General features: G+C 34.1%; 2 protein-coding genes across 3 annotated transcripts in view; one reads left to right on the top strand and one right to left on the bottom strand.

The window, feature by feature from the left end:
* Positions 1-26,815, top strand: part of LOC149724691 (transcription initiation factor TFIID subunit 1-like) — a 28,677-nt gene that overhangs the window by 500 nt on the left and 1,362 nt on the right. Inside the window, exons 2-40 of one of the 2 annotated variants that reach the window (XM_089891970.1) lie at positions 15-126; positions 285-395; positions 710-800; positions 1,138-1,301; positions 1,724-1,884; positions 2,205-2,402; positions 2,889-3,074; positions 3,397-3,537; positions 3,888-3,932; positions 4,198-4,333; positions 4,744-4,936; positions 5,174-5,244; positions 5,724-5,854; positions 6,432-6,598; positions 7,075-7,255; positions 7,628-7,818; positions 8,345-8,459; positions 8,722-8,863; positions 9,402-9,504; positions 9,942-10,041; positions 10,554-10,634; positions 11,009-11,089; positions 11,515-11,637; positions 12,051-12,226; positions 18,070-18,193; positions 18,837-18,992; positions 19,917-20,039; positions 20,773-20,973; positions 21,276-21,490; positions 21,830-21,953; positions 22,332-22,460; positions 23,059-23,139; positions 23,504-23,665; positions 24,239-24,364; positions 24,542-24,663; positions 25,172-25,397; positions 25,633-25,701; positions 25,999-26,082; positions 26,534-26,675. In XM_089891970.1, coding sequence (XP_089748096.1) covers positions 15-126; positions 285-395; positions 710-800; positions 1,138-1,301; positions 1,724-1,884; positions 2,205-2,402; positions 2,889-3,074; positions 3,397-3,537; positions 3,888-3,932; positions 4,198-4,333; positions 4,744-4,936; positions 5,174-5,244; positions 5,724-5,854; positions 6,432-6,598; positions 7,075-7,255; positions 7,628-7,818; positions 8,345-8,459; positions 8,722-8,863; positions 9,402-9,504; positions 9,942-10,041; positions 10,554-10,634; positions 11,009-11,089; positions 11,515-11,637; positions 12,051-12,226; positions 18,070-18,193; positions 18,837-18,992; positions 19,917-20,039; positions 20,773-20,973; positions 21,276-21,490; positions 21,830-21,953; positions 22,332-22,460; positions 23,059-23,139; positions 23,504-23,665; positions 24,239-24,364; positions 24,542-24,663; positions 25,172-25,397; positions 25,633-25,701; positions 25,999-26,082; positions 26,534-26,675 — 5,284 coding nt within the window. Of the gene's footprint in view, positions 1-14; positions 127-284; positions 396-709; positions 801-1,134; positions 1,302-1,723; positions 1,885-2,204; positions 2,403-2,888; positions 3,075-3,396; positions 3,538-3,887; positions 3,933-4,197; positions 4,334-4,743; positions 4,937-5,173; positions 5,245-5,723; positions 5,855-6,431; positions 6,599-7,074; positions 7,256-7,627; positions 7,819-8,344; positions 8,460-8,721; positions 8,864-9,401; positions 9,505-9,941; positions 10,042-10,553; positions 10,635-11,008; positions 11,090-11,514; positions 11,638-12,050; positions 12,227-18,069; positions 18,194-18,836; positions 18,993-19,916; positions 20,040-20,772; positions 20,974-21,275; positions 21,491-21,829; positions 21,954-22,331; positions 22,461-23,058; positions 23,140-23,503; positions 23,666-24,238; positions 24,365-24,541; positions 24,664-25,171; positions 25,398-25,632; positions 25,702-25,998; positions 26,083-26,533; positions 26,676-26,815 lie in introns of both variants that reach the window. The other variant, XM_089891969.1, reaches the window with a different exon arrangement.
* On the bottom strand, positions 12,560-14,424 carry LOC149724692 (uncharacterized). Its single transcript, XM_089891986.1, has 2 exons — positions 14,235-14,424; positions 12,560-13,764 (listed from the first exon to the last, which is right to left on the bottom strand). The coding sequence occupies exons 1-2, from the start codon at positions 14,359-14,361 to the stop codon at positions 13,334-13,336; spliced, it is 558 nt and encodes a 185-aa protein (XP_089748112.1). The 5' UTR covers positions 14,362-14,424; the 3' UTR covers positions 12,560-13,333.

Genomic DNA, 26,815 nt, shown 5'->3' with positions numbered 1-26,815 from the left:
GTGTTTTATTTCAGAAATCCAAAAACCATCTTGTCCAGCTAAGCACCCTTGCTGGTTTGGGTGAATTTGTGAATGAAATAACCAAAGATGAGCAGCATAGTGGAAGTACAAGTAATGTGGGGGAAGGTAGGCAGCTGGAGATGCTTGTGTGCATACCATTTCGGAAAAATCACTTTATCTGCTTTATTTCTTGGAAATAATACTTTTGCTCATTTTCGGGCCGATTTTTGTGCCCATTTATAGCCTGTATAATTTCTGTTTAAAAAGATTGGAATAATTTTCAGAGAAAATCAGTTCTGCCCCGGATGCGATTGATTATTCTAATATAAATGAGCTTGCTGATGATGAAGGGACTTCCCCCGATATGAAATTACTGACATCATCATTCACTCACGGTAACTTTTAATCTAATAACATTATTCTAAATTTCTATCATATTTCGGATTCTAAACGTCTGGAAAACATGGTTCGTCTGTCGTCTAAGTAATCACCCACAAAGTTATATAAGTTTTAACTTATAATTGGGCTTGGGGTGTATGAAACAGAACACTCGTGGTATAACGACTGCCGTTGCCCCGCCACACGAGGATAAATAAGTTACATTTATGATCATCTTTACCTATATAAATTGAATATATAAGTGTCTGTATATGTCTTACTTACAACATGACTGAATTATCTCCTAATATAAGTTATATGAACCAAACAGCCAGCCATAAAGATGATGTTGAAGATTATGACGAAGACGACAAAAGTAATTTGTTCCAACCAACGTTCCAACCTGTGGCATCGAATAAAACGTAAGTCCCAAATCATGGTTTTTTAACTGTGTATTTATTTATACGAATTATTGTTGAAAAAATTAGAAATGAAATTAAAATATCTTGACTACTCAGAGTGACGTTCAAAGCTGGCAAAATAAAGAAAAAGATTTCAAAACTAGTTGAAAATTAAAAAATTCTTATTTTTTAACAATTCAAAATTTAAGATGTTAATTCTATAATTTAAACATTATTCAGAAATTTAAAGCGAAAAAAGCTTGAAGATTTTAAAACTTGCAGAAAAATTAAAAATTATAATATTTCGCATATAATTCTGAATTTAAGATTTTTAACTTTAATTTTTCAAATCCAGAAGTTTGAAACCAAATGATGAAATAAAGATGAAAGGAGCATCCGATGACTTCATTCTCCCATCCATCGTGACGCACACCACAAGGACATCGGGCTCTTCACCGGAACGTAAATCATCGGATCCTGAATATAAGCGACAAAGTGGAAGTTTTGATAAGAAGAAGACAGGTATTTTATGTTCAATATATGATGGTGTTATGGTACAGTGGTTAGGGTGCTAGGTTCAAGGCTTGACGCTGCTACTACTAAGACTCTTAACAGCAATTGATCCAACCCAGTGGTCATTGGTCACCAATGGGTTATCTAAATTGTCAACCATACAACAATATAAAAAAAACAGTTACCCACAAAGTTACATATGTGGTAACTCACAAGTGGGCACGAGGTGTATGAACACCCGTGTTATAAAGACCGTCGTTTTTACGGCCACGTGAGGATAAAGTAAGTTACATACGTAGGAAATCGTAACCTGACACAAGGTGTATGAAACATAACATCTGCGGTATAACGACTGTCGTTTTAATGTTGAAATCTTTCTCTTCAGTTTTTAAGTATAAATGATAAAGAAATAAATCAAGAATGATGTTTAGGGTTATCCAAACAAGAAAGGAGAAAGAGGCGAAAAGAGAAACTGCATCAAAACCAGTTATCAGAAGAAGATATTATATTTGAACAAAAACTTAAAGCTCTGGAGAATAAAGTGAACAACACTGATATCCAGGAACTGTTTCCAGAGTTTCGTCCGAACCAGGTTCTGTTTCTTTTGTAATTATCGTAATTCAACCATTTTCAATGCGTCTTTAACTATCCCGTCTTTTAATACGTTGTTGAAACCAGGATTTCAACCTTAATTTAAAGCAGTTGCTATTGTTAAACCTTAACTTTAACCAACAGTCCAACTTTCAACACCTTATAGTCCTTTTAACATTAATTTCAAATTTTATAATCTCTTTTTATAAATACCTATTCAATACAAGCTTGTAGCGCTGGAGCTTATAACTGATTAAAATGTGTTTTTTTTTAATTTTTTGGTTTTTAACTTTATTTTAAAATGTACAACATCCGATGCAGGTCCTTCGGTTTCTCCGTCTCTTTGGAGCACGCAAGCAATCCTCTCTTCCCAACATCTGGAGGAACTGTAGGAGCAGGAAGAAGAAGAGGAATCGAGCGGATGGTTCCAAGGATCAACATGAGGATCCTAAACCTCCTCCATGGGAAGTGGAAGATGGGAGGACACCGAGTAAAGAGGAATGTTTAACCGATGAAGAGGTTAGTGGGATTAATTGTGGGGGGTCAGGATTAATTTTGGGGGTTAGGATTTATTTGTGGGGGGTCAGGATTTATTGTGGAGGGGGGTTAGAATTTATTGTGGGGGGGTCAGGATTTATTGTGGGGGATAGAATTTATTGTGGGGGTTAGAATTTATTGTGGGGGAGGGGTCAGGATTTATTGTTGGGGGTTAGAATTTATTGGACTTTTCTTCTCTAAGTTTATTAATTTTAACAAACTTATCACACCTTAAGGTTATGACTTCATGTTACCCAGTTTTAATTAATTGAACCAAGGAATACACAATATCCGCAACTAATTTTTAAACTTTGATAGAAGTTTTTTACCAAGTTAATGTTTTCGTCTTATTCCCGGCTCCCGTCCAAGTCTGCTCGTGATCCTGAATATTACACACTCTTTTTTCTCTCCAAAGTAGACATGCCTTGTTTAAAATTAAATTCTTACGATGAATATTCATTTTCCTAGTTAACAATGATGAAACCAATCAAAGCCAAGAAAGTAACGAACCAGGTAATTACGAGACATAATGGGTCAACTAAATCTGACATCCCTGAATGGAGGTTCGGACCCGCTGCGTTATGGTATGATATGCTGGGGGTCCCGGATACTGGGGAGGGGTTTGATTATGGATTCAAACTAAAGAAACCTGATGTGAGTTTTGTTTGGGCCAATATTTTTTAAATATTTTTTTGTAAAAAAATTTGTTGTCTAGATTTTGTAAAGTTTGGTTGTAAAGTATTGTTAAACATTTGTTTGTAAGAATTTGTTTGTAATTTTTGTCTCATAAAAAGTTCACAATTTAGCTACAACATCACTTTTTAATATAAACTGTATTCTAACATTAAGTAATCGCGTGTAGCATTTACAAAGTGATGAAAGATATTTTGTAAAATAACAAGTAAAAAAAACAAATTTTCTACCAGAATTCAATATACATTAAGCTATCATTAAATCCTGCATGTAACACATACAGAGTGATGCATTCAATGGTACCAAGTCAATGATTGGAGCTCCAGGTTTCCCATCACCTGATCACTTCTATATGGTATCCCAGGTGAAATGGGAAGATGACATAATATGGAACGCTGACGATATAAGACATAAAGTGGGAAAGGTAAATTTGGTATGATTTTTGTGTTAGTTTAAACACTTTATTGTTTTTTTTCATTGCTACAAGTTACTGTCTTACAAATTACCAACACATTATAAGCCAATGAAGCCTGTTTGTCCTCTAATGGTACGTTTGATGTGATTTTTATGTTATTTTTAATAGTTTAGTGCTTTTTTATCGGTACAACTTTTGTCTTGAAAATTACCGGACCAGTTCTAGGTCATGAAAAACTCTAATATTTATGCTTTCACATTTTATATATATATATATGTTTCTTTTAAATATATTTTTTTTTTTTAGTTTTTTATATAGTTTAAATAAACCACCTCATTTACATTACACTTGTATCACAGAACATACAAACCACTCCTGATTCGGAAGAGAAATATAAACTTAGGGTAAGATTAAGATGAAACATAAGATCTTATTCTTACTTGTACTGTATTTATTATTTCACCCGTTTGTTACATTATTTTATCGTTTTTTTCGCTTAACAATTGGATTTTTAGTATATATATAAATATATATTACATACAGATATATTTTTTTAACTTTTTATTCTTTTTTACTTTTTTAAACTTTTTGTTTGGTCTTGACTCTTGACCCCTCATGGCTGCCAACCTGCCATTGTATGACATCATAATGATATCTATGACGCCACAGGTTGATAGAGCCGCACAAGCAGGTTGGGTTCCGACCAGCACACAACGCACAGCATTACCCCATGGGGTTGGTGGGGTGAAGACACCTGTTACGCTTACTATGGAAAAACCAGTTGGTTTGTTAAAGGAAAATAAAGGTGATTTGTTTTATTAAATGATAAAATAAAAGATATAGTTTATACCAAGTTCATAATATGCCTGGTTAACTATCAACAGTTAAAAAACGCAATTGTTGAAATAAAGTAAAGGTACTTTGTTTAATGTAATAGTGTAAAAAAGTTTAGATGTATTTTGCTTTAATATAATGTGTTAACTTGGGTTAATATTCATGTATTACTTCAACCCAGTGGTCACTAATAGGTTGTCTTTATTGTTATTCATGCATTAAAACAAAATAACCAAAAAAATAACGATCACCCACAAAGTTACATGCATGGTAACTTGTAAGCAGGCATGAGGTGTATGAAACAGAACACCTGTGGTATAAAAGAGAAATGCAGATAAACAAGTTACATTCATTCACTCATTCAACCTTTTATATTCCCAGCTTCAACAAACAGCGATAAAACAGTGAGTTCCATCTTCCCCATTGATAATTATGAGTTAATATACGGGAACTGGGAGAAAGATATAATATGGGACGATCAGAATATGGATACTATACCGACCCCTACTGTGTTTAAGTTTGACCCAAATGATGAAAATATATTTCTATCAATCCCAGAGGAGCCAAAATCTTGGTGAGTTAGTAATATTTAGTTATATTTATTGTTTTGGAATATTTTATTATATTTATTTTTTAGTAATATTTTAATTTAACTGTTCTGAACATTTTTGAATGTCCTCAAATTAGTCTTTTCTCCATAAAGTAAAATCCACACTTTTTACAGATTAATTAAGGGTTAAATAAACAGTGATTAAAGTTAGCGTTTTTATCATATATACAAATACATGTAAACTGATTTATTTCATTACAGTAACAGCCCTCAATCAAAAGATTCTAAAAAAGAAGCACAGAAAAAAGCTAAACTATTACTTGGAAAGTCAGGTAACTGTTTACTTTTATGAAATTGTAAATAAACATTTAATAACAGTGATAGAAGGATACCTCTATCTGTACTGCTTCAAATTCAAGCCCAAAGATAACTGCAGTACACTAAATAATGGCTAGGATAAGCGCACACTTTTTTTCTGGGGACTAATTGCAACAGTATTTTAAATGATAATTATACAAGTCGGTAAATGAACCATTTCCGTAAATGCTGCGAAAATAAAAACAAGTCCCACTTTGCACTAACTATATGTAAGTTGTACAGCTTAAAATCTGACTCTAGTTCTGTTACAACAACTTTTATGGATGGCTGCCAAGTTTATTTTGAAGCAAGAATATTCATTCCAAAATATAAGTCCGACATATAAGTTTCAACAAAGTAGAGTCGGGCCCCCCTATGTAAATTCATGGATACCTCCCAGTTGATGCTTTTAGATTTACGACTTTAAACATAATATAAGTTGTATTTATTGCAGGCAACAATAAGGAGCCTGAAGATAATTTAACAAAGAAAGATGTTTGGAATCTTTCCAACGATAATTTCTACGATCCAAGGAAGGCAGTGTCAGATTCATTGTCTATTGGTTTAATGAGTAGTGTGTTGCAGGTGGGAGGTTGTATGTATTAGTATGATGTTGAATATTGTCACTTGTTTGTTCTTGTGTGGCGGGACATAGACAGTTGTTAGGACACAGGTGTTTTGTTTCATACACCTTGTACCCGCTTGCATGTTACCAAGTTTGTAACTTATGTATCCTCGCATGGCGGGGCAATGACAGTCGTTGTAACACGGGTGTTCTGTTTCATACACCTCGTACCCACTTACAAGTTACCACGTATGTAACTTTATTGGTGAGTTTTTTCTGGAAGAGTATGGCAGATAATTTATACTACACAAAGTATGCAAGGAACTTATACACACCATGTACAATACATCCATGTAAAACACTTATAGATATCCTACTAACCCCCCCCCCATATATATACATTAGTAAACTATCATACCATGCAGACACACATACACATCCATGTTAGTAACTTATCTATCCCACTAACACACACATATACATATAAGCATTCAGGAGAGCATGAAAGTTGTTGAGATGGTTAAACAATACTAAACTATCACCCCTACACACCCATGTTAGGCACTTATACCCCACTAACCCATATGTATACCTCAGCATTCAATACCAGCCATGGAGTTACAGCCCATGTTCTTCCCCACGTTTATGAATCTAACCAAACTACAATTCTTCCACCGACCGCAATTCCGTCGATACCAACACGGGCCGATGACCAAACCAGGTTTCCATAACGTTCACTGTGTTATGAAACATCTGAGGAAAAAGTAAGTGGTGTTTAATGTGTTTGTTTGTGTAAAATAGAGATCGAAATAAACATTTTACAACAAAATTAAATTGTGAAATGGGATATAGTTGTGTTAAACAGTAATTCAACAAGTGAGTGATAATGTAATGTGTGTGCGTGCGTGCGTGCGTGCGTGCGTGCGTGCGTGCGTGCGTGCGTGTGTGTGTGTAAATGAGGATAATTTAATATTATACAGTACTTAGATTACTTAGAGGGTACTGACATCACTTACTGGGTGTTGGAGTAATGAGTCAACTCTGACCTAAATCCCAGGCCCCATGACATGCCTCACTGTAGAACCTCTCCCATATAGAATAGAATGTACATATACAATGTTGGGGTAATGGGCCAAAATGGCCCAAATCTAAGGCCCTCACTTGCTTGCATAAAATAAAGTAGAGTAATAAACGGGACTCTAGCTTGGAAAGTAGTTTAAATTTAATCTTCATCTTCCAGAGCGAAACAGCGGGAGCAGGAGCGAGCAGCATCCGGAGGAGGTGAAGTCTTTTTTATGAGGAGTCTTCATGATCTATCTGCACTTGATGGTCATCTTATATTAGCTGAGTATAGTGAGGAATATCCACCCCTGTTATCACAAGTGGGAATGGCTGTTAAAGTAAAGAATTATCATAAAAGGGTGGGTGGTGATTGAATGTAACTTGTTTATCCTCGCATGACAGGCAACGACAATTGTTATAATACGTTCCTATTATATATCGTTGGATATGAGGTGGTTTGTACGGTCGAAAACGACAGTCGTTTTTCTGTTTCATACACCTCGTGCCTGTTTACAAGTTACCACGTATGTAACTTATTTATCCTCGCATGGCGGGGCAATGACAATTGTTATAAAACGGGTGTTCTGTTTCATACTCCTTGTGCCTGATAAAGTCCTACCGAACGATACACTATACAGTTAAAAAAAACATATTTTTATACCAGATTTGCTCAAAAAAAATAATTTACATTTTGACTGGTAGCAGAAGTAACACAATAACATACCCCCTAGAAACCCGACAAGGACTCCGACCCACCCCGCTACAGATACGGGGAAACCGTCTTCTCCCATTCTTCACCCTTCCTTGGCCCCCTAGCCCCGGGACAATCCCTACAAGCATTCGAGTGTAACATGTACCGAGCCCCGATATATGAGCATCGATCATGCGGAACCGATTTTCTTATTATTCGAAGCCGCCACAAGTAAGATTGTTTTAGATCCAAAATTTTAAGTAAATTTGTTGTTTTTTTAACTTCTTACTTTGTTGAGGATGTTTTTTAACCTGAAACGTATATAAAAATGGTATGTATTATATATATGGGTTATCATGTGAATAGGCTATTATATGTATGAGGCTATCATGTGAATAGGCTATTATATGTATGAGGCTATCATGTGAATAAGCTATTATATGTATGAGGCTATCATGTGAATAGGCTATTATATGTATGGGGCTATCATGTGAATAGGCTATTATATGTATGGGGCTATAGCATATCAGATGAATATTTATTATAAGATTGATCAGAAAAAGTTCTTTATGAACCTCTGTAAATTTGTTTTTGTTTTAAAATTTTTGTTTTTGTTTAAAGTTGTGTTATTTTTTATAAAGTTTGAAAGATTTTTTATCAAAACTGTTTAACAATATTATTAAGAGGCAATAGTCAACTCTGGCTTGCATCTCAAACTAGAATAAATGTTAATAAAGCCACCTAATTCCACCCCCAGCTACTTCATACGCCATGTGCCCTACATATTTACCATCGGTCAGTTATGTCCACTTATGGAGGTTCCAGGTCCCAACTCTAAGAAGGCCACAAATCATGTTAGGGATTTTCTTCAGGTTAGTTCGAATAAAAAGGTTAACCTTTTTATATTGTGTTGGTTATATACAGATGACAAGTTTGTTTAATTAAATTTTTTCATATTTATTTAAGCGGAAGGGACATATTTTGTTTGATTTTTTTTTTTTTTTCTACGCTGAATGAATGATTGCAACTTATTTATCCCGGCTTGGCAAGGCAACAACAGTCGTTATACCACGGGTGTTCTGTCTTTTTGTTTTTTATTTTATTTATTTTTGGTTTTACTTTATTTTTTCTTAGGTATTTATTTACCGAATGTTTGCCAAAAGTTCGGACAAACCAAAGAAAATACGAATGGAGGAAATTAGGAAAGCGTTTCCCAACCACTCTGAGAGTAGTATTCGCAAACGTTTGAAACTTTGTGCAGATTTCCACAGAACAGGTAAGGATAAGATATTGTTTGTTTGGTATTTATTAAATAAAATATAAACAATTATTAAGTGCATTTATAACTATGATAAATTCTGTTAATCCTGCCCTGAACTATAGTGCTTAAAAAGTTGGACGATTCTAATAACCGAATAACTTTCGAATCAAGTGCTACGAAATATGCAACAGACAAAAGTCAAACATGACCATATAATTATAACCACTGTTGTAACGTCTTCCAAACATATTTTAACACAAAAGTAATTCTTGGTATATAAGACTAATCTATTATTATCGATATTTAGCACTAATTTAACAGTATGATATTAATATTTGGCACCAATAAATTAATATTGATATTCATACTCAGTGACGCTGCCAGAAAAAAAAATAAAGGGTGGGGGTTTTAATCAAAAAAATTTCAATTTTTTATTTTATTTTATTATTTTAAATTAATTTTTTAGGGGATTTAAAAGGGGGGTCGCGACACCCTAACCCCCCCGGCTGCGCCACTGTTCATACTAATATAACACCAATACCTTCCCCCTTAGGTCAAGACAGTAACTGGTGGGTGATCAAGAATGACTTTAGATTACCAACAGAAGAAGAGATGCGAGCCATGGTGTCGCCGGAACAAACTTGTTCGTTTTACAGGTTCGTGTTGGTTTATTGCGTGTAGTGCCATTATATAAACATAGTAATGCGCTTTGTGGTTATTGTTTGTTATTGTCGGCTAGTCTCACATACTTAATGTTGGTAATATGCCAACTCTTGCCTAAATCCTAGGTCCCATAGCATGCCTTACTGTAGGACATCATTTGTATAGAATAGAATGTGCATATACAATGTTGGGGTAATGGGCCAACTCTGGTCTATATCCCAGGCCCCATGACATGCCTTACTGTAGGACCTCATCCATATAGAATGGAATGTGCATATACAATGTTGGGGTAATGGGCTAACTCTGGCCTAAATCTCAAGTTTCATGGCCTGTCTCACTGTAGGACCTCACCCGCATAGAATAGGATACCTTCACTAAACCACAAGTCCACAATATACATAATACCTCATTAACCCCCATACCCTCACAGCATGATAGCTGCTGAACAAAGGTTGAAAGATGCAGGTTATGGTGAGAAGACAATGTTGTATCAACCTGAAGATGATAATGAGGAAGAACATCAGTTGAAAGTAATTTTCATCATTATAATGTCAACCTAATAATAACCTAGGCCGGACATTATAATGTCAACCTTTTTACCCATGTGTGCCTGCTATGTGAAGTGTGGTGTAAAATAATTGCCCACAAAGTTACATGCGTGGTAACTTGTAAGCGGGCACGAGGTGTATGAAACAGAACACTTGTGTTATAAAGACTGTCATTGCCCCGCCATGCGAGGATAAATAAGTTACAATCATTTTATCAACCACTACTCACCTAGCAGCACTTGTTATGTAAAACGTATTTTACCACTCATGTAATATAGATCTTATTACTATAACCCAGCGCCATGGTATAGTGGTTGGAGTGGTTAACGTGGCTGCCTCTAACCAAGAGGTTACAGGTTAAATGCAAAACATTTAACAGCAATTGCTATTAGTATTCCTCTACTTGGTAATTGGCATCTATATTTTATAAATACGTGCCCGATAATAGCCATTATAGATACGTGCCCAATAATAGCCACCAATATAATATCCAGGTGGATGAAGAAGTATTGAACGCACCCTGGAACACAACCCGTGCTTTCTTATCAGCTATTAAAGGGAAGTGTTTACTCCAGGTTTGTGCATAGATACTTTAGCGTTGATATTTCAATTTTTCTCAAAAATTAAACCAATTTTTCCACAATTTTGGGAGTATTTACTATGATAATTTTTTAATAATCCATGTCAATTTTTTCATAAAAATTAAAACAATTTTCGTGGGATAACATGCGCCTTGACTAAGACGACATTAAACTCTTTGGGTGTTAATTATTTCTATTGGTCATAAATTGGCAACATAAGCTTGGGGTTTGTTCTTCTCGTGTGTGTTTTTATTGTAGGGAATTTTAATTAAACAAGTTTTCGTACAATTTAATTTTTATCAGTAAGAAATATTTATGAACTTAATATTTACATGCAACTTTATTCTAAATAATGAATTGAACCCCAGGTCACAGGACCTGCAGATCCCACAGGGTGCGGCGAAGGATTCTCTTATGTTAAAGTTCCAATGAAGCCTCAACAATCAAAGGTGAAAATACCCAGCAGTTGATTTACAAATATCATGTTTTCTTTATTATTTTATAAAACAATATAATGTTTATTTTATATTTTTACAATTGTTGTAATGAGACAACTTTGGCATAAAACTAAATCCCAGTTTCTCGGGTGCAGTGTGCTAAATCATCTAACACCGTGCACTATGGTTAACACCCCTCCTCCCAAATTTTTACCAGTTTTTATAAGTAACTTTTATCACCATAAGTAATTAACTAGTTTTAATTATTTTTTATAATAATTTTTTTTCGATTAAAAAAAAAATTCCATGAAAACTTTACTTGTGTTGGAGTTTGTTTTTTCAATGATATAAAAAAAATAATATTTTTTGATTTTTTAATTCTTACAATGAAAGCAATTCACACATATAACTTAACATTCATATTTTTAACCCCTCAGCAAGCAGAATCCGCACCTGCCCCTCCCAAGAAGCTCGTCACAGGAACGGACGCCGACCTTCGTAGATTGTCGCTATCCAATGCTAAACAATTGCTTAAGAAATTTGGTGTTCCAGATGAAGAGGTGAGATTATTGAGCACGTAGTGGGAATATTGAGCACGTAATGAGATTAATGAGCACGTAGTGGTTGTATAATATTATGAGCACGTAGTGGTTTTATTTAAACCATAGTGGTTGTGTTATATTTTTTGGCAGCCTAACTTTTATTTAAAGCTTACTGAATTAGTTTTTACTGAATTAAAATTTACCTGCAACTATTTTTACTTGCCCTGTTTAGCTGCTAATTGTGTTCTATTGCACAACATATGTGATGACTTTCATGTATGAGTTATCTAATATGCATCATTTGGGGTAACTTCCTTCCCTTTAAAAAAATACTTTGTTAAAATATATTTGGGGGGGTTAAAATTTCCCTCCTTACTTTTTTGCTGTAGCACCACTGACCCTATTAGTTAAACACCACATTTTAACAATAGATACGAAAGTTATCGCGTTGGGAAGTGATTGATGTCGTTCGTACGATGTCCACGGAACAAGCCCGAGCGGGGGAAGGTGGGATGAGTAAGTTCGCTCGTGGCACGAGGTTCTCTGTGGCCGAACACCAAGAAAAATATAAAGAGGAATGCCAACGGATATTCGATTTACAGAACAAGTTAGTTGCTTCTTTATTTTGATGCTTTATTTACTATATGCAAGGGAATAGTCAGGTGGTCTAATTATAACATGAGTGTTTTATTTCTTACACAGTGTGCATGCTGGGAAATTACCTCATATCTGACTTCGTGGGTGATTGTTTTTCTATTTTTCTTTTTCTTAAACTAATACAATTAAACTAATATGCCATACATGCGTTCTTACTGTATACATATATATAACCCCAGCAACAAAAACCCAAATTAAAATCCTTTTTTTTTTAAAACAAAAGACAATTGATGTATATATATTCATTTATCCTAACAAACTCCTTGCTTCCAACACCGCACTCTATATATCATTGTTTAATATCAAAACAGCACATACAATATTCGGCATAAAATATCAAAATCTTTATTTCGGAAGTTTGTACTTATTATTCGGAAACATAATGTACAGTATGAAGGTCACCAGATAAAATTGCACGACAATATTTTAAATATAAAATGGTCTGTAATGCTTCAGCACCATAATACGTGTGTTATGCAAGTAATAATATAAACAAAGTTTAATTTGGAGTAGGATAGGGTAAGATGGGACATATTTTTATTTTCTTTCCTTGTTCCATTTGGCAGTAAACAAAGACAATTTACAGAATTAAATAATGGTAGCCATGGACTTTAAACTATTGTTGTTAATTGTTAAAAACACAATTGAAAATATGGGGAGATTTATGTGATAACGGCACCCATCTTACCCCACAGTACTTTATATATAACTTGGTGTGTGGACCATCTTGTTAGTAAAGCTGAATACATCATATTATAAGCGCCAAACCAGGGGTGGCAGGGTGGCAGGCTTAAAAACATCTGCTTGCCATTAATCAGTAAACGTTACAACCAATAAGTTCGATTTGTTTTATATAAATGTAAAAACAATGAAACATTGCAATAGGAATACGATAACAGTAAGCGTTACAACCAATAAGTTAGAACAGGCTCCTAGAAATGAATTAATCGGTAAACATGAGAACCAAGAAGTTAGATTTGTCACATTATGGTGTATCTAACTATCCCGCCTCCCCTGCATTTTCAAAAGTTTGGCGCCCATGCATAATAAAGTCCCTTCATCCAAACATCATCTGTATATTGGGCACGACCACCCGTACAATGGTTACCACAATCAGTGTTACCCCGATCGCTGAGCAAAACATTCCCCGACAAATAAAGCCGGCGATTCGTTCGTTTTTAATCCCTGGAGGGCGATAGCAAGTCATACACAGCGCGAGCCACCCCCCAACAACGCCACCTAGTGCGAATTGTGTGTGAACGAGCGCTTCCGACAATCGAGGTTGTTTGTTGAACGATTGATATTTATCGATGATAAAAACGGCCACTGCGAAAATATTTGCGAGTCCAATCCAAGCACAAGAAACAGCGATTATCATCAATGTTTGTCGATGCGGGTCGCTCCTTGCCACTATATGCATGGTAAGCATGCATATGCCCATCATTACCACCCAGAACATTAGGAATAGAACAACCTGGCCACATCCACCTGCAGTAAACACAATGTTCAATATACCAATGTAATTTGATTTATCCACGCATGGCTGGGCAAAGCAAGTCATTATAACACGGGTGTTCTGTTTCATACACCTCATGCCCGCTTACAAGTTACCACGTTTGTAACTTATTTATCCTCTCATGCAGGGTAACGACAGTCGTTATAACACGGGTGTTCTGTTCCATACGCCTTGTGCCCGCTTACAAGTTACTACATATGTAATTGCCTGTCTTGAACAAGAGTAAACCACAATTAAAATACCATTACAAATGATGCTAATCACAAAAATGCCTAAATGTCTCTGATACAATATTAAGTTTTATGTTTATAATCTGCTCACTCGTGGTTTCTCTAATGTTATCTAATTTGTCAGCCACACATTAAAACAAAAAATACCCAAAAGCGATTTTAAGATCACAAAAACAAAACGCATTAACTTAATACATCCAGTACAAACTGACCCATTAATCCTGACTTAGCTTTAGTGATCTTCAATTTATGAAGTTCAACTTTTTCATCTCCATCGCTTAAACTTTCTTCATCAAATTCATCTTCAACCAATTTCATTGAATCAGATTTTCTGTCCATTTTAATATTTTAATCGAATAAATTTTAAACTAATTTCTAAAAAATGATATTAGAAATTTTCATTAAAAAAAAATCTTTCTAAATTTAAATAAAACTTGTACAAAATAGTTTTTATTTAAAAAAATGTCTAATAAAATCATAATTTAAAAGTATTTTTTCAGCAGCATATGTTTGACCATTTAATAACAATAATTTAGTAATATACTTTGCTTAAATAAAATTCATTTACATAAATTTTTGTAGGAACCTGATAATTTTAAATCAGCTTGTACTAACAAAAACGAATATATATACATATTATACTGAATTTTTTTTTTATAAAAACTTTCCCACAACCAAGTAGTCCAACACGTCACACAATGAACATATTAATTCATTTCTGTTTATTTATTTATTACATTTTATTATTTTAAAGTAGATGATAAACGAAGCTCAAATATTGGCACACTTCAACTCCTATATTGTTTGCGCTCTGTCTGTCAATTGTTTTATTAAACCTATAACCCGTTGCTTATAATCTGCTATCCAGTTACTATAATGAGCATTTTAATATAAAAAAACTTTTTCTCCTGATTTTTATGTAAGCCTATATAATCTGACCATAGTCTGTCAATTGCTTTAGTGGAATATATTTCCTGTTGCCCATAATCTGCTATCTGGTTACTTAAATATACATTTTATTTAATATTTTTTCCCCTTGATTTTAACCAAGTCTAGTTCATATAATCTGCCAACAGTTTGTCAATTGTAACATTAGATACCTGTTTCCGGTTGCTTATAATCTGATATCCAGTTATTTTAATAGAAATTTCTTCAGGTATAATTCTTTTCCCTGATTTTATTTTAGTCAATATAATCAGGCCACAGTCTGACAATCGTTTTACATTAGACCTATATCTAATCAAGTTAATTAAATGGACGTTTCTTTCTGTAATATTATGTAATTCCTTTGTCCTTCATTTTTATTTAAGTCAATTTAATCTGGTAACAGTCTGACAATCGTTTTACATTAGACCTATATCTAATCAAGTTAATTAAATGGACGTTTCTTTCTGTAATATTATGTAATTCCTTTGTCCTGATTTTTATTCAAGTCAATTTAATCTGGTAACAGTCTGACAATTGTTTAACATTAGACCTACATCCTATGCCACTAATCTACTGTCCAGTTGCCTTTATACCCCAATTCCCAACCATGAGTCATCTCAAGTTTTCTTGAGTGTTTAACTTTCACATAAACCCCATACACCTCGCATTATGTAACTTGTTTACTTAGTTCTCCCATATTCAATATAACCATCATCCAACTAAACAAACATAAAAGCCAAACCAACTTAAAACGCGTTACGCTCGTTTCACAGCAAAGTAAAGCACACGTGAGCCCCTGTGTGCCAAGAATATTTGTTAACTCGTCTTTATTCAAGCATATCGCAATCATTCATGCTTATATTTCTGGGATTTATCAAACCCAGAACCATTTCCATACATATTATGTTACTTCTGCTACCAGGCATAATGTAATTAATCTTGTAGCGGCTCAACTGATAATACGTAGTTTACAAATGTTTTTAATACCAGAAAAGCTGCTAAAATATTTGTTCTAATATTCCTTAATGTTTACATAACTGACAGCTCATATAATATATAATTAAATTTCTAATGATTTCCATCTTGGCTGATAATTACATTACCTTACAAAGCTAAACACAAATACACCTTTAATAAAACACATACACATTTAAACTGATGGTTCACATTTTACATTATGTTTTTACTTTATATACCTTTCCTTTATATTTACACTTAACATTACATTATATACCTCTACTTTACATTTACATTATAACATTTCCGTATCATTTACATTATATAGGCTACCTTTACATTATACACGCAACACCTTCATATTATATAAAACGCAACCCCACGCAACCTGATGATTCAACACACGCACAACGCGCCACAAACTTCCACTTCATGCCTCAATAAGTCCACGTAACACTATACCATATGTCTCCTTTACTTTACACAACAGCCCACAATACTATTTACATAAACCCTTTTATTCACAACTCATATATAACCAGCTACTGTCCTGCTTTACTGTATTCCTACTCAAACATATGGCATACCACCGTTTAAATACAGTATATATTGAACTTACTGTGCATGCACATGCTAACAATACAGCATACAGATACAACAATAATGTCAATTCTTAATAATTGGCATAATCACAATTCATATATATCCAACTTCTGTCCTGCTATATTTCTTACGTAAACATATACATAACACTAGTTGAACACAATGTATATTGAATTGCTTCACATTCATACATGCTTACAGTATAGCATACAACACTAGTGTTAACATATGTTGTTCTAATTCCTAATATTAGATACCAGTCATGCAGATAAAACACTTGTAACGTTTTCTCTTACTTAGATATTAAATATTTTCACATTTAATTACAATATACCGTATGTTTGTACTGCTGTACATTCATATATTTTAACAATACAACATACAATCTTGGAGATAGCGCTTGTAGTCAGTTCTATTTAACTTAAATATTGGATATTTAAACAACATTTTTTTAACCTATTAAACTGCTGTACATTCATATATTTTAACAATACAACATACACCAATCTTGCAGATAACACGCTTGTAGTCAGTTCTATTTAACTTAAATATTAAATATTTAAACAGCTAGTTTTCACCATATTAAACTCCTGCACATTCATACATGCTTACAGTACAGTATAGAACCCTACAATGTGGTTGCAATGCCTATCATAGAGGAAATACTGATCACTGTGGTTGCTTCCTGTTTCAATGATGAACTGATATCCATTCCTCACTAAGCCCCAAACCATTTGTTACTAATTATAACTTAATTAAAATGAACATAATAATTAAACAGCCAAATCACTATGATTTAAAACAAAGCTGAGATATTTATTTATATTTTGAAATGCTTTATTTAAAACCAATTAGTTCTAATTTAAAAAAATATAGAAGGGGGGGGGGGGGAAATGGGACACCTTTAGCACACAATATCCAAATACCCTGTTCGTGTTTTAAACAATTAACAACTGTCCATAAGAATTGTGAGAATACAGTTTTATAATTCTTTGAATGTTCTTTATTTACTACTAACCGGGACGAGAAAATACAATGTTTAGGTGTCCCATCTTCCCCCACCCCACTGTTTATATTATTTATACTAATTTTTAATTTTTCCTTTATTATTCCTTGTTATTTATAGTTATGCTAAAGCAACATTTTATATTTAATTTTTTGGAGTTATGATATAGGAATAGTTTTTATAAAAACTGACACTTTTAATATGATGTGATTCATTTTTAATTTACATTTTTTTTTTTGCATCACTTACTGTTTATAGAAATAGTTAAGTCTTGTTATTTAGAGTTGTGATATTCATATACCAATTACCAACATATTATATATCATTATTTAGAAATATGCCAGATCAACATGGTATATCTTGCTATTAATTTTACAATATATCAACCAGTGTTTTATCCAATTATCTTTTTCCATGTTTTTTACTTCATGTTATGTATAGTTATGATATAGGAACAATTTATATCTTAATATTTATTTTCAAATTTTGTTATATACAATTAAGATACAGCAACGGTCTATATTTATTTATTAATCCCCACATACCACACGCAGAGTTCTATCTTCGCGAGACATCCTTTCAACTGATGAAGACAGTAGTTCCGCTGATGACTCAGATTTTGAAGAAATGGGAAAAAATATTGAAAATCTACTTAGTAATAAAAAGTCAACAGTGCAGGTAATCTAAGTGTAAGGAATGCATCTTAACTTTGTGGTGATAAATATTACGCAAAGTTGTCATTACACCTGCCACTAGCCCAGAGGTAATGTGTTCAAGGCTCGTTGCTGCTACCAATGGGCGTATGTGTCCTTGGGCAAGACATTTACCGGCAATTGCTCCAACCCAGTGGTCATTAGTGTGCTGTCTATGGTGTTGCGTTGAAGGAAGAGATTCATATATTAAGCATACTATGATACTAATTATATGCAGACAAAATCCCTCAAAGAATTTGTCTATAGGTGCCTAACAAGGATATGAATGCCATTGTATCAATTATGATATTTTATGTGAATAATATGGGCACACACACATAGTAACAGGTTAACTGGTAATAAAACGCAATTAAGGCTAAATCCCTAAACAATATTTCACTAAATGCGCCTAACATGGGTATGCAGGGTATACATGTATGCCTTGGAATCAATTATGATACCCTATGTGGATAAAATGGGTAAACATATAGTAACTGATAAACAAGGCATAATACAGGGTTACAGGGTATGCTCCATGCACTGGAATGTGGAATCAATTATGATACACTATGTGAAGAAGATAGGTAAATATTGTAACAAGTTAATTAGTAATAACACACAAATACCAGATATCGCATGAGAAAGAGGAACAGGAGCGCAAAGAGTTGATGAAAATGATAAGCGAAGACAGAAGCACGGAATCGATTTCAAGGAGTAGTTCAGGATCGGGGTTACGAATGAAGAAAGAAGAAGAAGGGGCGGCGGGGTCCAATTTATCCTCTATGGTAAAATATAAATGTTTTATTGCACAAAGTACTTTGGTTTTTTGGGATGATTCAGTAACCTCCACATTAAACAGAGATTTTATATCACAAATATCATGAGTATCACAAATATCACAAATATCATGAGTATCACGAATATCACGAACATCACAAATATCACGAACATCACGAATATTACGAATATCACGAATATCACGAACATCACGAACATCACGAGCATCTCGAACATCACGAACATCACGAACATCACAAATATCACGAATATCACGAACATCACGAACATCACGAACATCACGAACATCACGAACATCACGAACATCACGAACATCACGAACATCACGAATAACACGAATAACACGAACATCACGAACATCACGAACATCACGAACATCACGAACATCACGAACATCACGAACATCACGAATATCACGAACATCACGAACATCACAAATATCACGAGTATCACGAACATCACGAACATCACGAACATCACGAACATCACGAACATCACGAACATCACGAACATCACGAACATCACGAACATCACGAACATCACGAACATCACGAACATCACGAACATCACGAACATCACGAACATCACGAATAACACTGCTTACAGTTTAGTTTTGTTTGAAACATCAATGTAAATTAAACCTCAACGTTCAAGTTGATTCAACCAGTGATTTTAGTTTTCACCAACCTATAATGTAAAGTTGACGTGTACATTGAAACTTAGTATTATTAAAACTTTATTACCTGCTAAAATTGACTTATTTTTATTACATCTGCTTTTCTCACACAGGCGCACCCCACTGCATAAATATGTGAACACAAGCAACCAATTTGTTTTTAAATTTTTATTAAAGTTGTACTGATTATTAAAAATTATATTAAGTCTAAAATTTACCCTCAATATTCAACCAGACCGGCCGTTGTTTAAGAATCCGCCGAAAGTTCCGAAACGATGACGGAACGGAATATGTTCGCTCGGAGATGGTCCGCAAACCAGAGGTGGTCGATGCTTATGTTAAGATAAGATCCTCTAAGGTGGGTGGATTAAGGAAGAATGGTTTTGTTTTTTTGGGGGGGGCTGTTGTGTTTGTTTGTTGCTTGGTGGTGTCTTTATATTATGTTTAGTTTGTATCAGATTATATAATAAGATCTTTTAAGGGTGGATTAAGAAAGGATGATTTTGTTGTTGGTTTTTTTTGAGAAGCTGTTTTGTTTTTTATAGCTACCTTCATAGGAATATTGGACTGTATAATAAGATCTTCTGAGGTGTACAAAGAAATACTATTTTTTGTTCTAGTGGTTTTATTTGGCGCGATTTCTTCACAAGCTGTGACTATTTTTTCTGTATTAAGAAGAAACCTTTTTGTTTACCTTTTTTGACCCAATTTTTTAGGAGCGATTTTGTTTTTTCAACTTTGTTGGTATCTTTAGGTTACATTTAAGCATCTCTATTCATGTGGCTTAGTGGTATGACTATTTCTTTGATGACCAAGGAGCAGACACCCTAATAAAGTATATATCATTGGTGCACCAAAAATTAAACACTCTGATTTAAGACAATAATAAATTTAAATTATAACAAATCTGTTTCAAAATTTAACACAAGGAAAATTTATTGTTTAATTTTTGCCTTGAAAACTATAGAGCAGACAACTAAATAAAGTATGTGTCATTGATGCAGCAAAAATTAAACAAATTAAAACAAGTTAAATTAAAACTTTTTGTGAAATTAAGAAACCTGCCAGGAAAAAATTCAAAATTGTTGCAGAATGAAGATTTTATCAAGAAGTTCATGATGATGGATGAACAACACAGAGAGGAAATGAGAAGGGAGAAGAGGAGACTCCAGGAGCAACTGAGGAGGATTAAGAGGAACCAGGAGAAGGAGAGGATAAGTAATGATAAAGAGAAGAAGAAAGAGAAAGATCGGAAGTTAAAAGATATAAAGATGGAGAATATTAAAGCTTCGGTGAGTATTTTGTAGTTCGTATATACGGGCCAACTCTGGCATTAAATCTTAGGTCCCATGGCGTGCCTCACTGTAGAACCTCACCCATATAGAATAGAAGAGTTTCAATATATTTCATACAATATGAATTCCCAGCAAATGAAGTGTGGTGTGAAATGAAGTAACTAAAACACTATTCCGTTTAGAATTCCCGTAGACAAAATTTAGTATTGTGGTGTAAGATGAATACCATTAGCACATAATATCCCATACACCCTAGTCATGCTTTAACTGAATAACAACGCTCCGACAAAATATCCCAGCAAATGAAGTGTGGCGCATGTGGACAACTGGGACACATGCGTACCAACCGATATTGTCCCATGAACATAACTAAGTCGGGGAATCCTCCCGATCAACCGGTAGCCCTCACTGAGGAGCAAGAGGAAGACATGGAGCGAAAGATGTTGATGGACTCTGAGAACCTCATTAAAGTAGACGGGACCAAGATCACGCTGTCCAAGGATTTGTTTAAAAGGTGACGGGTTCTAGAATGAATAAATGTAACTCGTTTTATCCTGACACGACGGGGCAACAACAATTGTTATAACATGGATGTTCTGTTTCATACACCGCGTGCCCGCTTACTAATTACTTTATAGATTATAAATGGCAAATGTTCCAAATCAGTAGTCACTAATGAGTTTGTCAACCGTACAGAAAATAAAAAAAAATTCACAAAGTTCATGCTTATCAATGTATAATCTATATATGAAGTGTATTAAACAACTGCAATGTACATTACCTCTTATTTGTTCCATTATGTGATGATAATTAAGTGACTTACATATACAAATAATATTCCCCCCCCCAACAGCGCCGAGATGGTGCGTCGTAAATCCCTCGTTCTTAAATTCAAGAACCCTGACCCCTCCACCTCCCACCAACTCCCAGCAACCAACACAAGTTTCAATACTTCAAAGAGGAAAAGGAAATACCAGGTCAGCTTTTGTTTGTTTTACGTTTATTTACATGCTTTTATTTAAATTCTAAAATTTGTTTGTTTAAATCTAAAAAAAATATTCTAAAATATGAATTAAATCAGCACTTGTAAGCCAAAAATATTTTATTTGTCTATTTTCGATTATTATTTTGGAAAAACAATCAAATCTGATGTTATTTTTTTATTTAAATGTGAATAATTTTTTTTAAATTTAATTTTTTTTTTCCAAAATTCAAATTAAATCAGAAATATAAGCATAAAATAATTTATTTGTTTATTTTCTATCATTAAAATAAATTAACGAACACTTTCCTAAAACCCCTAAGTAGCAATTATATGTTACACCAAACTAAATTTTCTGCTTTTTCTTACACAGGGTTCAGTCACACATTGCGATTATTTAACACGAATTGCAAAGAAAAAAGAGCGAATTCGTGCCGATCCTACCGTCACTTTATCAACCTTGTTTGAAAGTGTGTTGAACAAAATAAGAGACATTCCTGATGTAAGTTGTAATCTGTGGATAAATTCTTTGTATATTTAATGTCATAGTATGGGACACATGCACTTGATTTTATTAGGGGGGAAAATCTATTTTCCCTGTCACAACTTTGATTTTTTTTTGGGGGGGGGAGGCAAAATCTATTCTCTTTTTATCAGAATTCATGTTGTCTTATTACAGGGGTTCCCTAACTTATAAAATTGCAGGCGAATATGTAAAATAATAATTATGCGACAGGCCGCCAGTCGCAGAAGTTTTCCTCTCTTTAATTGCGGTTTTGGTAACCCTGTCCCATTACCACAAAATTTACTGTCGCCATGATGTCTGCCACTGGTCATAATGTGTGAATTTATAGCTTGTTGTGTAATTAACTTAAAAAATCCATGAAGCTTATGTTCTTCTAGGTCACAAAACAAAAATTAAAATCGCCAAAAAATCCCTTGCTTATATCTTATATCTACATTAATCTAATTAGAATATAATTACAAAAGCTGAATCAAATAAATGTTAACTCTTTAATTAATATTCATAACTTAACTTTACATAATATCGCATATGTGAATTTAATTCATTGTTTGTTAAATTCAACCTCACTCAACAGACCGTTCCCTTCCACGTTCCAGTCAACTCTAAGATGGTAAAGGATTATTACAAGATTGTGGAAAAACCAATGGACTTGCAAGTATGTGATGTTTTATTTAAAATTTTGTGCATTTATTTATAGTAAGATAACATATGTATTACTGGGCGCTGCTACCGCTGTGGGTGTATGTGTCATTGTACAAGACACCTAACAGCAATTGCCCCAACCCAGTGGTCCCTAATGCGGGTCAGGTCTTTGTCTGTCCACGTTGGTATAATATGACAACTATGTTATAACTTGACAGTATAGTGTATTACTTAATGAATGTAGTGCATGGTGTATATGTGTTCTATTCTAGTGGGTCCTTATCTAAGACCTTGGATTTGGGCCAGATTTGGTTACTAATATTAGTTAGTAATGTATAATAGTATATATGAGTTAGTAACATATTTAAATTTCACAGACGATGCGTGAGAATTTACGCCGACACACATATTTATCGCGATCCGACTTCCGTGAACACATAGATCTTATCGTACAAAACTCTCGTATATACAATGGTAACGATAGTCCCCTCACCAAAGCTGCGCAACGTATGCTACAGTTTACTGATGACCAATTCAAGGTAAACCTGTGTACTAGGATAGTGTTTTGTCAGGACACTTAAACCTGGCATTGCTTTCATTGTAGCATGTCCAACAAGCTGTAAAAAAGTTCAAAGTAGTCACCTTGTAGGATATGTTGTAACTGGTAATCAGGCATAAGGTGTATGAAACAAAACACCCATGTTGACTGTCGTTGCCCGCCAAGCAAGATAAATAGTTACATACGTGGTAACTTGTAAGCGAGCACGAGGTGTATGAAACAGAACACCTATGTTATAACGACTGTCGTTGCCCGCCATGCGAGGATAAATAAGTTACATACGTGGTAACTTGTAAGTGGGCACAAAGTGTATGAAACAGAACAACCGTGTTTTAACATGCCCTGCCATGCGAGGATAAATAAGTTACATACGTGGTAACTTGTAAGTGGGCACAAAGTGTATGAAACAGAACAACCGTGTTTTAACATGCCCTGCCATGCGAGGATAAATAAGTTACATAGGTAGTTTTCCAACTATTCCTGCCTACCTTGTAATTAAAAAATTAAATGTTTGTATCTATGCATATCATGTAATATACTTCTAACACCCCAGTTAATGGAGGATAAGTTGATGAGATTGGAGAAAGCCATCAACCCCCTCCTTGATGATGATGATCAAGTTGCTTTTAGTTTCATCCTAGATAACATCCTTACACAGAAGATGATGGTGGTTCCCGATGTGAGGACACCAAAACATTTATTAAACTTTTTCATAACTTAAAATAAATTGAAAATTTTTTTTTGTGAATTTTTTTTTTTCAAGTTTTAAATTTTTTTTTTTGAGAAAATTTTTGCATTATTTTTTTTTTGTTTCAATATAATTTTTTTTTATTGTACCTTAATTTTTTTTAAACAGTCATGGCCGTTCCACAACCCAGTAAACAGAAAGTTCGTGCCCGATTATTACAACGTGATTGAGCGGCCCATGGATTTAGGAACACTTCGTAAAAATGTTCAAAAACATCTCTATCAGAACAGGTTTGTTTAAAGCAGTCGTTAGCTCACTTTTATGTTGCATTTGGAATTTTTGGAAAAGTTAACTCGACTTACAATTTTTTTAAATCTAAAACATTTCTTCTGTCAGTTTGTGCTGACACTAAAAACTAATTAGGACATGTGTATTAGAACAGGTTTTGTTTAAAACAGTGATAACGCTTACTTTTATGTTATTGCACATTTAAACACATTTGCTGGGTTTGGCAGCGATGGCAACAACAGTCATTATATAACACACACATGCCCACAATGGGAGCAGTCGCCCGATGATCATTCTAAAGCAAGGATTCCCAAACTTTTTTGATCGCAACCACTTTTAACCTCCTAAAGTTACCACTTTATGTAACATTGATAAACTCTCGTGACCCCTGAAGTTTGTTACATAACCCAAGTTTGGGAAGCACCGATCGAAAACAACCATTTGTTTTATGTTATGCCTGGAGCAGTTGTTTAACATCAATATTATATCTAAAACAGCTTTTCATTTTAGAGGTCAATTCATGGAGCATGTTGAGCTTATCATGAGTAACAGTATTCGTTTTAACGGAGCGGAATCTAACTTTACCAACACTGCCAAGAAAGTCATTGAGGTGTGCCGTACGACTTTAGATGAATATAATGAACATCTCACGCAACTGGAAAACGACATCGCTGCAGCCAAGAAAGCGGCCGAAGCAGAAGCTGCCGACATAGATGATGTTTCAACCAGTATGGGGGTATGAATGCTATTATTCTTGTGGGGATTAGATTGAATTTCTTAGTTTCAATACATATGACATATAATGTTCACAGTGATGCAGTTTTTTAGAATTTTTACATAAAAGAAAACTTTATTTGTACGACCACTTTCTTAAAAAGGAAACTTGTACATATATATATAGAAATATATAAATTTGAAGTGTTAAATAAAGTAAATTCAGATATTAACTTTTTCCTGTATAATACATACAGGCAATGGACGATGGATTGGAGATAGACGAAGACAGCAATATGTCTATGATGGGTTCCGATGATAAAATGGTGAAAAAGTTGACTTTTTTATACAGTTTAATGTGTTTCTAGCGGCAAGCGTGCTAATCATTGTGTTATAACACGGGTGTTCTGTTTCAAACACCTCGGGCCAGCTTACGAGTTACCACGTATGTAATTTAGTGGGTAATTTTTCATTAAACTGCGCTTGTCAATTAAATTGGTTGTTAATGATTTTTATACATGAACATTATATGATATCCAACACTTGATTCTTTATACGACATCTATGAATTACGATATCCATGCATTAATATACGACACTTATTAACCTTGTTGTATGCCCAGGGCCGAGGTGATTCCGACGTCGACGTGGAAACAACAGACGGGAACGATAATCCATCAGCCACGATGGATCAACAACTTAGTATGGTGGGTTATGCAGGGGCGCGATGCCAAATATGGGGAGGAATTGTTTAACAAAAATTAATCAGAGTTTAAATAGAAGAATGTAACTGCATCACATTTTATCATTTAGTTAAAGTTGCTGACTGTACATTGAGATTCTTCATGTTTGGTATTTTGCGTTATTTTGTATATATTGATTTATTTACATATGGTCTTTTATCAGAGTTTAAATAGAAGAATTTAACTGTAATCATTTCATTAAAACGCTGCTGACAATACATTTTGTAAGTTATGCAGGCCAACTCTGGGATGTTTCTGCACTATATTAATCAGTAAACATTGGAGCCAAATTTGTTGGGATCTTGCATCTAACTATCCCACTTTTAAAGCCATTAATATTTTCATTTTTTATTATTTCATTTAGTGTTTGCCATATTTCTATCCATTTGACTCCAACTACAATGTTTCATCACAGGCGTTTGAAGCTACCGGAGCACAAGGTGATCAAACGGAGATGGAGGAAGGGAAGAGTCGACTCCTGGAGGATTTATTGATGTCTGATGGTGAGATATCCGACGGGGAGAGCGAGGATGAAGGAGATAACCCGTTCGCTAATCGTAAGTTTATGCAATGTTGATTGTCATTTATTTGTTTTTATATTTTTTTAAACAACTGTTATTTTGTCGATACATCCTGTCTTTTGGATTTACATATTTCTAAATCTTTGCTACCTTAATTAAAGAGACAAATAAAGTTT

The sequence above is a fragment of the Ciona robusta genome, chromosome 14 (genome assembly GCF_009617815.1).
Source record: "Ciona robusta chromosome 14, ASM961781v2".
Classification (NCBI taxonomy): Eukaryota; Metazoa; Chordata; class Ascidiacea; order Phlebobranchia; family Cionidae; genus Ciona; species Ciona robusta.
This window is presented reverse-complemented; position numbering and strand designations above follow the sequence as displayed.

Bases quoted from the DNA above. Each gene is read 5' to 3' on its own strand.
- LOC149724692 (XM_089891986.1), bottom strand. From the start codon at position 14,361: ATGGACAGAAAATCTGATTCAATGAAATTGGTTGAAGATGAATTTGAT. The intron at 13,765-14,234 runs GTCAGTTTGTAC...TGTTTACTGCAG, and splicing joins AGCTAAGTCAGGATTAATGG to GTGGATGTGGCCAGGTTGTT.